The 13,799-nt window shown below is 40.6% G+C and overlaps 1 protein-coding gene across 1 annotated transcript; it reads left to right on the plus strand.

Annotated features, from left to right (window-relative positions):
• Positions 1-510: 510 nt before the first annotated feature.
• On the plus strand, positions 511-1,757 carry LOC147418999 (uncharacterized). Its single transcript, XM_086505768.1, has 4 exons — positions 511-540; positions 635-764; positions 1,562-1,592; positions 1,682-1,757. The coding sequence occupies exons 1-4, from the start codon at positions 511-513 to the stop codon at positions 1,755-1,757; spliced, it is 267 nt and encodes an 88-aa protein (XP_086361894.1).
• Positions 1,758-13,799: the final 12,042 nt, after the last annotated feature.

The following is a 13,799-nucleotide window of genomic DNA, read 5'->3' on the forward strand; positions in this document are numbered from 1 at the left end:
TGTCAGATATCGTGAAAGTCAGCTTCAGGCGGTTTGAGATGTTTTTGTTGGATGTGAAGTGGTTCAAGGTGATTACTTCTAGTCGCAATGTAATGGTACGCAGAGATGGAAACAAGCTTGTGCAAATAGATTCTACAAAGGTTTGGACAGAAGCGAGCGACACATTTGCTCTCCCCGAACATTGCGAGCAAGTGGTCTTTGTACCGGACCCTGGAGAGTGACAATGGTGGTTTGTGGTTCAGGTTGCTCCAAGAAATAAAAAGGTATCTGAAGGGCAAGAGCTCCCTGAGGAAAGTCAGTCAGACGACGTAGATACTACTGTGACATTAGATGAGATGGACGAAGGTATGGCAGAGGAAGCTGACAGATATACGAGGGATGACGCAGACAAGGCAAAATTGACACTTGTAGATGAAGATGCAATGGATGAAGACACTCTGCCAGAATGACTTGGGGTTGAGTTATGTCTGCATTTAGAGATAGACGATGATAAGGTGCAAGATCTTATCGATGATGCCTCACTCGTCGAGGCCTAGGCCTGTAAGTGTTTGTGTAAAGACATTGATTTAAAATTAAGCTTAAAGTTAATTTAAACAAAGGTGTTCTGATGCTTTATTTTACTTTTTTTGTGCAGGACTTTAGTATGGCAGACCAGTTTCCAGATCCCGCTTCTATGAGTGCAGATGCATTTATTGGCTTCGTCACACGGATGACGCCCAGTCAGATGGTAGAGGCATCTCAGTATTGGGTAGCGAGAGGCAGAGGTACTACGCCTCTGGGCTTCACACCCAAGGGTCCGATGCCTATGGGGGGGACACCTATGGGGGGGACGCCTATGGGGAGAGAGACGCCTAAGGGGGGGGGGCTATGGGTACGATGCCTGCGAGGTCTCCCATCACAGCTGCTTCGACACCTAGGGGTGCAGCACAGGCGGGTACGTCCTTATCTCCGCAGCACAGGCGCACTCGCAGATCTCGACAATCGTCAGGTGGAGGTGGTGGTTGTTGTGGAGGAGGGTCCACAGATGCTTCGATCCCTCCTCACTCACGACCCCCATCCTACCCAGGTACACCTCTCGACACACCTCTTGGTACACCTCAGACACCTTGGGGGGCACACGATGCTAGTGCCTCCAAGCTCTATACTCCTTACGGGCAGATGATTCTGTTGACATGGATAGAGTTGGGACTGAGATAAGATAGCGGATTCGCCAGCTCGCGGAGCTGCAGTTTTCGACCAGCATTCTGACGCCTTGGCCTGACCAGGATGAGGACAAAGTCTGTTATATAGTGGAGACCATCATGCGAGAGTACCAGCCTGCTCCGGGTTCAAAGGGTGTTTCGAGGAGGTGGATCAAGGGTGTTGCACGGGACACCGTGAAAGATCGACGAGATGCAGCTCGGCAGGCTTTCAGGACCGGCTCGTCGAAGCCTTCGGGCATCCCACACGAGACGTGGCAGTAGATCAAGGAGGATGAGCGGATAGCGGACACGCGGTTCAGACAGCAGCGTCAGGCTGTGCAGATACGATAGATGACCAGGGGGACATCTCATCTTGGCAGCGGAGGCTTCGACACCTTTCGCTATGAAGTTGTGAGTTTCTAATCCAATCCTAGCTATGGCATTTTTTTAAACATGATGAATCATGTATTCTTATTACTTTGATTTTTGTATAAACGCAGAATCTTGCGATGCATCGAGCCCCGACACGCCAGGAGGAGACAGATGGATATCACAAAGGTATCTATGAAGTATTAAATGATCTTGATGCTTCAGGAGAGCCTGTAGACTGGGAGTCCTTAGAGTCTCGCTGATCGATTAAGGTGAGACGTTAATATGTGTGAATTGATTTAATTAAATAAGTATATGTGAAGTAATATCAATACTAATTTTTTGACTTGTCCTATGTGCAGGTTGTGACGCCTAGTCATCAGTGGATTTCATATATATGCTTTGTGAGACATAGACACGATTTTGTGTCTCTTTTTTGTATAGACATATATGGTTATGGTTATTGTTCACACATGGTTATGGTTATTGTTTTCCTTATGGCTATGGTTAATGTCATTGTATAGACATGGTTATTTCTCATATTCTTGTATAGACATGGTTATGGTTATTGTTTTGTTTATGGTTATGTTTAACTTTTTGGTTATGCTTATGGTTATTGTTTTGTTTATGGTTATAGTTATCTGCATTATGGTTTTGATCAATATGGTTATGGCCGGTTATGGTTTTAATTTGGTTATGGTTTTGCACAAATTAAGTTCGTTATGGTTATGGTTTTAAGTTGGTTATAGTTTTGCACAAAGTTCATTTCATTTCTTTCATTGGCCTTAAATCTCATGTGAGATCCTACATGGATAGCATGTAGGAGGCGTATACATGATATGGTTTTTTTTTAAAAAAAGTTTATGTAAAAACGAAGGTAACTCTACCGAAATTTCTACAGGAGCATGGTTGATTTTGGTGCTACTCGCTTTCTTGGGCAGAGGACAGACAGTCTGGCTATGGCTGTGTCCATCTTTTCACTGGGCAGTGCCTGCTGTCATCTGCCCAAGAAAATTATTTTCTGTTATGGTCGTCTCTATATGTGTCGCTAAGCCCGTCAAAATAAGCGTCGATAATATTGCCTTTCGACGCATATAGCGACGTTTTTGTAGGGACACGTATAACGACGGTTTTTTCAACAGGGTGCGTCAAAACCTGCGTCGAAGGCCCCCTTTTTTGTTGTAGTGACTTTTAGGAAAGGAAGAGTATTTTTAGAAGAGAAGGAGTGGAAGGAGTACTTTTAGAAAAGGAGAAGTATTTTTAGAAGAAAAGGAGTAGAAAGAGTATTTTTAGGAAAGAAAGAGTATTTTTAGAGAAGAAAGGGTAGTGAGTCAAGTTTAGAGCTTCTTTTCTTGGAAGCCAAGCTTTTTCTAAAAAAAAGAGACTCGAGATCGTGCATCAAGATTTGTGTCCTAAAAAAAATAAACAAGAAAACCAAAAGTAATTATTATTATCATTATTTTATTCTATTTTTTACAGTCGCGAACGTGCACAAACTTATGTTTCTATTTTTTGTTATTCTTAGCTTTTGCTTTTGGCTCTTGAGAGCCTATATAAAGGCCCTCTTCCCTCACTTTCACACACACACACGCACAGAAGTTCTCAAAAGTAGAAGCTCTCTTACCATAACGTAGGAGTTACCCTCTCCCCCTCAACCCATCTCCATCTCCAACTCCCTCTCTACCATTGTTGTGTTGCCTTTTGGATTCTTGAGTTCTCTTTCCCTCTTATCTATGTAATGGAAGTGGCCTACGAACTTTGAGAATAGCAGAATTAAGAGAATTAGAGTGAGCATTTTTGTGAGATTACTTTGAGAACATAGAGGGTGAACTTAATTGATGGTAGCAACAAGTACATAGTACTTAATTAACTTGGCATGAACAATACTTTTGCAAGAGAGAGAGTATTAGAAAACATGATAATAGCTGGGGGTCAGATTTACTTGGAGCCAACGGTCCCCCTCCAAAAGGCGTTTGTATTATAGATCCTCCTATCAACAAAGACTTGGTATAATACAATCTTTGTGTTCCTTGTGACCTTGGCGATGCTATGAAGATGGAAAGCTTCATGCATCACGAGCATAACATAAACTTTGCAAAAAGCATTAACTATCCCAAGCCTCAGTCCCGAGGCTTCAAACACCTTTGAAGGTGGAGAGAGCTAGCGGAAAAATTTGAGGGTAGGGAAGAGGAAGAAGAATCATTCATAGGAGAAAGAATTAGTTCTTCACTTATCATCACTCTTATTTCTTAGCATAGCATAATAGCATAGTTTTGAAGATGAAGAAGATGGCAAGCTTAAGCATTGAAGCATGGCTCTTGGTTGGATTTTCATTCCATGACCAAGAGTGTTGGTATAGGCTCTCAACTTCTCAACAAGCTTGGGGAAGGAGATGGAGCTCTTGCACTTTGCACTCCACACAATGAGAGAATGTGTGTGTGGTTGTGGGAGATTATACCCCCTCTCATGCTTGGTCCACCTCTCTCTCTCTCTCTCGTATTATTTAATTATATCATTTGGACATGTGTCCTCCTTTTGCTCTTTGAGAGAAAGAACTTAATTATTTATTTTTATGCATCTAAATTCTCATTGGACCCCTTTAAAGCCTATCCAATAAGATTCAAGCACATCATTAGGGCCACATGTGGAGGATTTTGACATGTGTCTTTGATGCTTCTTAAGTCATTTAGTTTGAATTGAACACTTCAAGCACTTAGTCAATTAAGCATGGAAATAGTTTATATCTCTTGAGAGTTTATCTGTGAATTGAACTCTTCAAGAACCTTAGTCATTTAAGCATGAGAAGCACCTCAAGCTTGGGAAAGGTTCCCATAAACACTTTAAGAACTTTATGTTAGCAAACTGACAAACACCTCATACTTGGGTAAGATTCCCACCTCAAGGTCAGCCCTAAGGTCAAAGGACTTTTTAACACTAACTTTTTAATACTCTTGGTGTCTCGTAGGATTCTTGCGCGTAGGATGCCTTAGATGAGCATTGAGAAACTTTACCAAGACCTAATCATTTGTATTAAAGACTAAGGCTCTTTTGTGCTTATTGGCACCAACCCTTTTTGCCTTTGCTGTGAGATGGATATAACCTTTTTAGTCTTTGGAAAAGTTTCTTGTAAGTCTCGGCTATATTCATCAGCAACGAAGATATTTTCATATACTTTTAGTAAGGGACTTTTGGATCTTCCCTCTTTAACCTCGAAAGGTGCTTTTCCCATAGAAGTATATACAATGTCATTGTAGACATACTCTATAACAGGTAGATACTTGTCTCATTGAGAAAGTTGATCTACTTTCATGACATAAACTTTTAGTAGATTCAAGAATCGTTAGATTAGTTCTTTCACTTTGGTCATTTGTTTGTGGATGATAGGCCAAAAGAGAAATCTAATCTACTTCCTAAATTCTCAAAGAGACCCTTCTAGAAATTACTGGTCATTCTACAATCTTTGTCCGACACTATGGATGCTTGCAAGCCATGATACTTGAAAATTTGATATCTAAAGAGGGTTGTCGTTTGATGTTCCTTAATAGTCTTTTGACAAGCATAGAGTGTGTTTTCTTGCTCCAAGTTGCTTCCCTTGATCAAATTTCAATTTTTGGTATACCATACATTTTGAAACATACTCTTGTACGTTTACTTTTCATGGTAGACCAAAAAAATATGGAATCCATCGAAGAGTAGATTATGGAATCCTTCTTTACACCGCATAAGGAAAAGCATGAGATCTTCATACATGAATTTCTTATTGTATGGGTGAGTAACACATAGCCTATTTTGCCGTTTGGAAGATAACCATCCGTCAAGGTGAATGGTTCTTTTTTTTTCTTTCCTAATACAAAGCTATAATAACCTACTTAAAGTCTTGGTCAGTAGCATACTCATCTATCATAAAAGATAGATCATTGTGAGTTGCTGTAGACACCACGTTTACTCTTGGCCATTGTGAAAGTGCATCGATCACTTGATTGTTGTGCTTGCCAGCAATGTGAGCAATATGAAATTTAAATTGCAAAAGAAAATTTTCCCGCCTCATTTGTTTGTCAAAAAGCTTGGTTTGCATTATGAAGTCATTGAGGCTTTGTGATCCATTTGTAGGATGAATGGAGCCCCCAAGAGATAGTGCTTCCATGTTTCTAGGACATATAGAATAGCTAAAAGCTCTTTTTCGTATATGCCCAAGACCCATTCATTGGCATTGAGCCTTTGGCTCTCATATGCTATGGCATGCCTTTCTTGAAGTAAAAATGTTCCAAGGCAATCACCAGAAGCATCCATTGGACCGCAAATGGATGGCTTTGAGAGATCTGAAAGCATAGGGACTAGTTAGGAGGTAAGATTCTCTTTGATCTTGTCAAAAGCACTTTATTCTTTAGCAGTCCATGAGTACTTAACGTTCTTCTTTTGTTAAGTCCTACAATGGTGCCGCTATTTGAGAGAATTTTGCTATGAAGCATCTATAGTATGCACACATACCAATAAAGCTTCTTAGCTCATGTAGATTCCTTAGATTAGGCCATGCTTTTATTACATCCAACTTTAATGGATCCATATGGATACCATCTTGAGAGATAGTCAAATATTGAATCTCTTGTAGAAAAAAAAATCACTTTTCTTTTGATTAATGAAAAGCTTACTCTCTCACACAACTTGAAAGATTACCTAGAGGTATCACTTGTACTACTCAAGAGACTGCCTGAAGATTTTTTTCCATCGTGAGTTTGAATGTGGATGGAGAATTTGTCGGGCCAAAACTTTTAACTTATCAAATAGATCTTCTAGCCGTGATCGACAGGGGAAATCTTTTTTTTATAGTGATCTTATTTAGTGCTCTATAGTCAACACACATGTGGTATGTGACATCTTTCTTTTGCACTAAAAATACTGGTGAATATAATGGAGAGGAACTAGGCCTCACCATCCCTTTTTTGCATCAATTCATGCACTTGCCTCATGATCTCCTCTTGTTGAGCTTGTGAAACTCAATAAGGAGGTTTATTAGTAGGCGGTGAGCTTCCTAGTAGAAGCTCTATTGCATGGTCATCATCCCCTCGTTTTGGAGGTAGCTCACTAGGGATGTCATCAATGAAAACACCTTGGAATCCATTTAGGAAATTAGGCAACTCTAATTCCTCTTGATTCCCTTTATTGCTACTTGTGAAAAGATTATAATCATTTACAGATTCTCTAACAAAAATCATATAAAAATAAGGTTTTTCATTGACTTATCAAAAGCAAGCATATTTAACAAGGATATGGCGTTTCTTGAACCATTAGCATCTATGTACATGCTCTTATCCCTGTAGGTGAAATAGGTTCTCCTTTCAAAGAACTTCATGTTGGCAGCAATGCGGTTAAACCATGGTGCCCCTAGGATAACATCCTCATGTTGGAGAGGAGAAATAAAAAAAAGTCTTCTTTGTCGACGTAGCTTTGGACATGAAGCCTCAACTTCCCAATCAAGTGAATAATGGAGGATTGTTGTCCCTTCAAAGCTCCATTGGTAGTTACAATATCTCCCATTTCAAAAGTTTGTATGCCCAACTTAGTGGGAAACTCGGTTTATATAAAGTTGTGAGTAGAGCCAGGGTCAAAGAGAATAAGAGAATCATGCTCCCTTACTTTTACCCAAGCATAGGAGAGTGATGAGCCTTTGCAATGAGTATCCTCTTTTGGAGCTTCAACCATGGAAGCTCTAGGAGTGTCATTGAGTACATTTCTTTTGGGGCAAGAACAATAACCATGTCCTTGCTCCCTACACTTAAAGCATTTATGGTCTTTACGAAAGGCCTCTTATTCTTCGGGAGAGAGCTTATTTTTACGTTTGCAAGATCCTTTCTCCTTGGCCTTGTTGTTGTTGGTGTTGGTGTTGCCTTGGTAATAGTTTTGAGCATTGCTCTTTCCTTTAGCTTCATTTCAATCCTTGTTTTCCATGGGCTTGAAATTTCTTCTTACCCCTTGTTGGAAATGGATCCTTGAAGACACCATAGTGTGGTGGATGACTTTGGTGATAGTGCTAGGCCATTGTGAGTTGACATACTCGGCCATTTCATCAAGTAATCCCGCACAATAATTATTGCTTTTGTTTGGCAAAGTCTATCCTTTGGAAGAATGTAGCTTTGAGATGTAAATCCCAAAACTTGTCTACATATTTTTGGATAGACTCCTTGAAGAGTAGCTTCAAACTTTTCCATTCACTGAGCACTTTGTCCTTGGCATCGCTTGCAAGGAATTACTTCATTATGGAAACTCGTAGAGTTTTCCATGTCTTTGGGGCCTCACCGTTGCCACAAAGGCTAGCCCACCATTGACGAGCATATTTTTAGAAGTGCATAGCTACATGGCGTAGCTTGGAGGACTCCGTGAAACCCTTGTCTCCAAAGGCCGCATAAAATTGTTGGACGAAGGCCAATACTTTGTTGGTGGCACCAAAGGTGCCATCATAGGTGAGAAAAGAGATACTCTTTCCTCCCTCTTTGAATTTCTTGAACTTTTGGGACCTTCACCATGCAAGGTAAGTTTTGCGATGTCCTCTCCTCTTGTGTTATCTAGGAGAATAACTATTGCTTTCATTGGAAGAAGAGGAAGATGAAGAAGAAGGAGAAGAGGATGACATCTTTCTTGCCTTTTTCTTCCTTTGTTTCCTCTCTTTTCTTTTGGAATGACAAGGTGAAGGACTATGGGTTGACAATTTCCTCTTGGGAGGAGTTGATGATAGTCTTGAACGTTGTCTTCATGGAGCCACATCTTTAGAGGAACAAAGAGATACTCTTTCCTCCCTCTTTGCATTTCTTGAACTTTTGGGACCTTCACCATGCAAGGTAAGTTTTGCGATGTCCTCTCCTCTTGTGTTCTCTAGGAGAATAACTATTGCTTTCATTGGAAGACGAGGAAGGTGAAGAAGAAGGAGAAGAGGATGACATCTTTCTTGCCTTTTTCTTCCTTTGTTTCCTCTCTTTTCTTTTGGAATGACAAGGTGAAGGACTATGGGTTGACAATTTCCTCTTGGGAGGAGTTGGTGATAGTCTTGAACGTTGTCTTCATAGAGCCACATCTTTAGAGGAACTTAGGGATTCACTTCTTTCTCGTTCTTTGGATTCCTCCTCTCTTATGGGAGAGAGTCTTCTTTTGGGATTCTCATCAAGAGGCCTCCTAAACTCTCTCTCCTCTTGGAGAGGAAGCAAAATCACATAAGCATGAAGTTATTGGGTAACTTCAACTTGCAAAGTAGGGTTGCCCATATCTTGATGCAACCTAGCAATAAGATAATTGATAAACATGGGGGCATCATCATTAGCACCTTCATGTGCAAAATCAAAGTTATCAATGCTCATTCTAATCTCTTGTTTATTGTCAGCCGTGCTAATTATACTTATGTGTTTACTTAGTGTATCCTTTGGCAATTCAAAACCTTAGTTGCTACTCCTCTTAGCCTTTGAAAATAATCACTTAAGTATCTACACCCACTACTCAAATTGGTTAGTTATAGAGAGCAGTGGAGTGGGTCTAACATAGCAGAATTGCCAAGGGATAACTTCTTTTGAACTTCTTATGGCTCAATAATGATAAATTCGTAGACAAGTTTAAAAAGACCTCATTATTACGACCAAATCTCCCAAGGTGTGCACCATATGCGACATAGTGGGCTCAACAAAACCAATAATAGTTCTCAGTCCCACTTACCCTAATATAAGTAACAAAATCAACCATCAATATACTACTTAAGGACCTCTCTTCTTAATCAAGAAAAGAGAAACCAAATGCTCTGATGCCAATGTAATGGAAATGGCCTATACACTTTGAGAATAGCGGAATTAAGATAATTAGAGTGGACATTTTTGTGAGATTACTTTGAGAACATAGAGGGTGAACTTAATTGATGGTAGCAATATGAATATAGTACTTAATTAACTTGGTATGAAGAATACTTTTGCAAGAGAGAGTATTAGAGAACATGACAATAGTTGAGGACCAGATTTACTTGGAGCCGGTCCCCCCTCCAGAAGACGTTTGTATTATAGGTTCTCCCATCAAGAGAGACTTGGTACAATACAATCTTTGTGTTTCTTGTGACCTTGGTGATGCTATGAAGATGGAAAGCTTCATGCATCATGAGCATAACATAAAATTTGTAACTATCCCAAGCTTCGGTCTCGAGGCCTCAAACACCTTCGAAGGTGGAGAGAGCTAGCGGGAAATGAGGGTAGGGAAGAGGAAGAAGAATCATTCATACAAGAAAGAAATAGTTCCTCACTTATCATCACTCTTATTGCTTAGCATAACATAATAGCGTAGTAATGAAGATGAAGAAGATGGAAAGCTTAAGCATTGAAGCATGGCTCTTGGTTGGATTTGCATTCCATAGCCAAGAGTGTTGGTGTAGGTTCTCAACTTCTCAACAAGCCTGGAGAAGGAGATGGAGATCTTGTACTTTGCACTCCACACAATGAGAGAATGTGTGTGTGGTTGTGGGAGAGAATACCCCCTCTCATGCTTGTTCCATATCTCTCTCTCTCTCTCTCTCTCTCTCTCTCTCTCTCTCATTATTTAATTATATCATTTGGACATGTGTCCTCTTTTTCCTCTTTGATAGAAAGAACTTAATTATTTATTTTTAAGCATCTAAATTCTCATTGGCCCCCCCTTTAAAGCCTATCCAATAAGATTCAAGCACATCATGAGGGCCACATGTGGAGGATTTTGACATGTGTCTTTTATGCTTCTTAAGTCATTTGGTTTGAATTGAACACTTCAAGCACTTAGTCAATTAAGCATGGAAATAGTTTATATCTCTTGAGATTTTATCTTTGAATTGAACGCTTCGATAACCTTAGTCATTTAAGCATGAGAAGCATCTTAAGCTCGGGAAATGTTCCCACAAACACTTTAAGCACTTTAGATAGCAAACCGATAAGCACCTCATGCTTAGGTAGGATTCCCACCTCAAGGTCAGCCTTAGCTTGCCTAAGATCAAAGGACTTTTCACTAACTTTTGGAGGTCTTTAATAAAGCTAACCATTATGAAAAGTTTGGACTCAAAAATGGGCCTTGTAAGAATTGTTGATGTGGCATAGCTTTCAAAAAGTGGGGATCGGTAAATTTTTTGCAAATAAGATCCAAACTTATCGGAGGTTGGATATTTAGAATCTACTCTTCAATGCTATCTATTGATATATAGCATGTATGTATCGGACATTGCCTTCATGTAGATCTAGAAAAAGGTGATTTTAAATTATCGTAACGGTAACAAAATCTGGTTGATTGAAAAAAAAATGGCATAACTTTCATAGAAGTCATCCAAACATTTCGGACCTTGGCTCTTTAGAATCCATTTTTCAAGAACTTTCCAATGATAGGTCATATCATGATGTTCAAAGCAATATTTATAGGGGTCTACCGGGTTGCTTTCTTTTGTACAACTTTGATGATGTGGCACTCTTTAAAGGTCCAAAAATGAGTTCAAAATTTTCCTAATGCCTAAGGTCTTTTAAGTTCCATTAGATGCACGTTGCTCTTTGATAGACTACCTCCTTTTGGACCCCTATACATTGAGATGTAACTATCTCTCTTCTTGGTCTCTTTCTGAGGTAAGTCTAGAAGTACTTATTGCACATTGCTCTTTGGTAGACCGTCTTCTTTTGGACCCCTATTGAGATGCAACCATTTCTCCTTTTGGTCCCCTGTTGTTGAGATAGGTTTAGAAGCACATATCTATATCCTAACTCTTGGTTCCCTCTTATATTTCCATATTAAATGATCAATTTAATATGAGAATATCAGTTGGTAAAGTTAGATATTATATTTTATGACACTTTAGCTCAATACGATGGTACCAAAATGAGTGATTTGAAGTTCGAAGCATGCTCATGTCACTCCACCTCCAAGGAAGGTGCAAAAGAAGGTATCATCTACATTATGCGAACTGATGTATACCATAGTTATGGTTGAAATCTCTACTATGTTTTTTCATGGAAAGATCTTTTGTAGACTCATATATGATATTTTGGATGACTTTATGAATAGAAGATTGAGTTGTTTTTCTACAAAAAAATTGTTTGACTGGTTAAGTCACGTAAATAAATTTTTGGTGGATTAAATAAATCATGACTAGTTAAGTCATGTGATTGAGATAATCATGATTGGTTAAGTCATGTGATTGACTTTTGATGGATTGGATAAGTTATGACTAGTTAAGTCATGTGACTGAGTTTTAATGGATTAGTAAGTAATGAAAAGTCATATGGTTGAGCTTTTAGTGGGTTCGATAAGTTTAAGATTGAAAAATATCTTATTGATTTGAGTTTCTATAAACATTGATGTATACTCACGGAAATCCTCAAATCACTTTTACGTTGGAAAACCCTCAAAACGATGTTATTACCACAAAATTTCAAGAAAAGAAATTGTTGCTCAAACAAATTCAACCAACTTCTTTTAGAAGAAAGAGTGTTGATCTATACTATTATAAAAGGGGGAGGGATTCTGACCCCTCCTCCCTAAGAGGTGTCATGCTCTCTTGCGTCCGGCCACAATCAAAACGCACGGAGAGTGTGGAGTTGTGGATGCCTTCCAAGTGCCTCCAAGGAGATGCCGCAACACGCATAGCAAGGACGTCTGAGGGAGTGAGAGCCAGTGCGCCTGCTCTACCAGAGGCCCGTCCAGGGTACTGTCCTTCACGAAATTCAACACGCGAGCATTAATGAACAGCGGGCTGCTGCGAGCATCAAGTAATGAGGAATATCCAATAGGGAGCGTTTCGTCTTCATTGTGCAGCAACGGGTCGAAGCCCCTCGATTGGAGGGAGCCTGTCTCTTCAGCTCTCCTAGCAAGCGCTTGCTGGTGCTTCTCTCAACTAACTGCAATTCCTCTGTGTCTTCACGTTCACATGTGCTTCCTTGCACATAGACGAGGAGGGTATACATCGCCGCAAGTGCTTGCAGCCACACTGAAACATTTGCTCACATTTGCTCCACAAAATGGAAGAGGTTTCGCGCCCCACACCCTACAATTGTGCTCAGCCTGCGCCAATCGGTTCCTCTCCGGCATGCCAAAATGGCTTCCCACATCCATGCTGGCAGCCACTCCACCCGCAACTCAAGATGGTAATTACGCCCACAGGTTTAGAACACTAGACAAAAATCGAGAGAGAGAGAGAGAGAGAGAGAGAGAGAGAGAGATTCCTATTTTGGTGCCTTTGGTGACCTCTTGCAGTGTCCTCGATCCTTGAGCTGGAACCTAGCATCGTGAATGCTTGCCTTCTGCATGCAGCACATGAAGCGTTGAGAGGTCTTGCCGATGGATCGACTCCTTGCCATAGATGATGAAGGTGCCAAACTCTGCCAATGAGCCTCATGTGCAGCAGCTTCTCTCGAAGTTGGTCTAGGACGGCCATGGAAGCAGTCTCTGATTGCCCAACACGCAGTGCTTGCGCCAAACTCTGCCAACGAGCCTCATGTGCAGCAGCTTCTCTCGGAGTTGGTCTAGGACGGCCATGGCAGCAATCTCTGATTGCCCAGCACGCAGTTCTTGATCACGGCTTCAGGCAATGGTGTCCACCCAAGTGTCACTGTGTGGAGCTCAGCAAAGTGCTAGATGGCAGCCTCCATGCTGGGAAGGTGGTCCCTCAATTCTCATTCGTATACGAGACGAAGCTTAGCATGATGTGTAGCATGAGCTTCTGTCGAATTGCATTGTCCTGTCGTCAGCTCACAATTCACCAAATCCGAGAGGCTCCTCATTGACGGGTGCCACATGTCAACTGCGATATCTTTGGGTCCAGCATGCCTTACTGATCAGCTAGCCGAGAATGCAGCTACTACAATTTGATCCAAGCTGCACAACGATGAAGGTTGGTATAGGCACTCGAGCTGGTGTGTTTGTGTGTGTGTATGTGCGCTCACACATGCGTGAAAATTATAATGTGATCTGAGAAGATGCATCGCCTCCATGGGCTCTCTCTCTCTCTCCATTGCGCAAGTACAATTACAAGATTGAGTGCACCAACAATCTCAATATCTCTCTCTCACTCTATCTTCCTCATGGTTTGTAGGATTAGTCTGTCATATTTACCATCACAAGTTGGCAGAATCACTATTCATCTAAGCAATGAATTCTAATACCCATTTTTTTAATTGAGGCTACACATAACGCAAGCACTTCTTATTTAGATGGAGATTCATACTATTGCGAGTAAAAATACAAAATTGTTTCAACACAGTGAGAGAGAGTTTATCATGT

This window comes from Adiantum capillus-veneris, chromosome 29 (genome assembly GCF_014529385.1).
Source record: "Adiantum capillus-veneris isolate H3 chromosome 29, ASM1452938v2, whole genome shotgun sequence".
In the NCBI taxonomy this organism is placed as follows: Eukaryota; Viridiplantae; Streptophyta; class Polypodiopsida; order Polypodiales; family Pteridaceae; genus Adiantum; species Adiantum capillus-veneris.

What these genes read in the sequence shown, in the direction of transcription:
- LOC147418999 (XM_086505768.1), top strand. Translation starts at nt 511, where the DNA reads ATGATGCCTCACTCGTCGAGGCCTAGGCCT. An exon ending in ACTCGTCGAGGCCTAGGCCT is followed by an intron (nt 541 to 634) that starts GTAAGTGTTTGT and finishes TTTTTTGTGCAG; the next exon opens with GACTTTAGTATGGCAGACCA. An exon ending in ACACCTTTCGCTATGAAGTT is followed by an intron (nt 1,593 to 1,681) that starts GTGAGTTTCTAA and finishes GTATAAACGCAG; the next exon opens with AATCTTGCGATGCATCGAGC.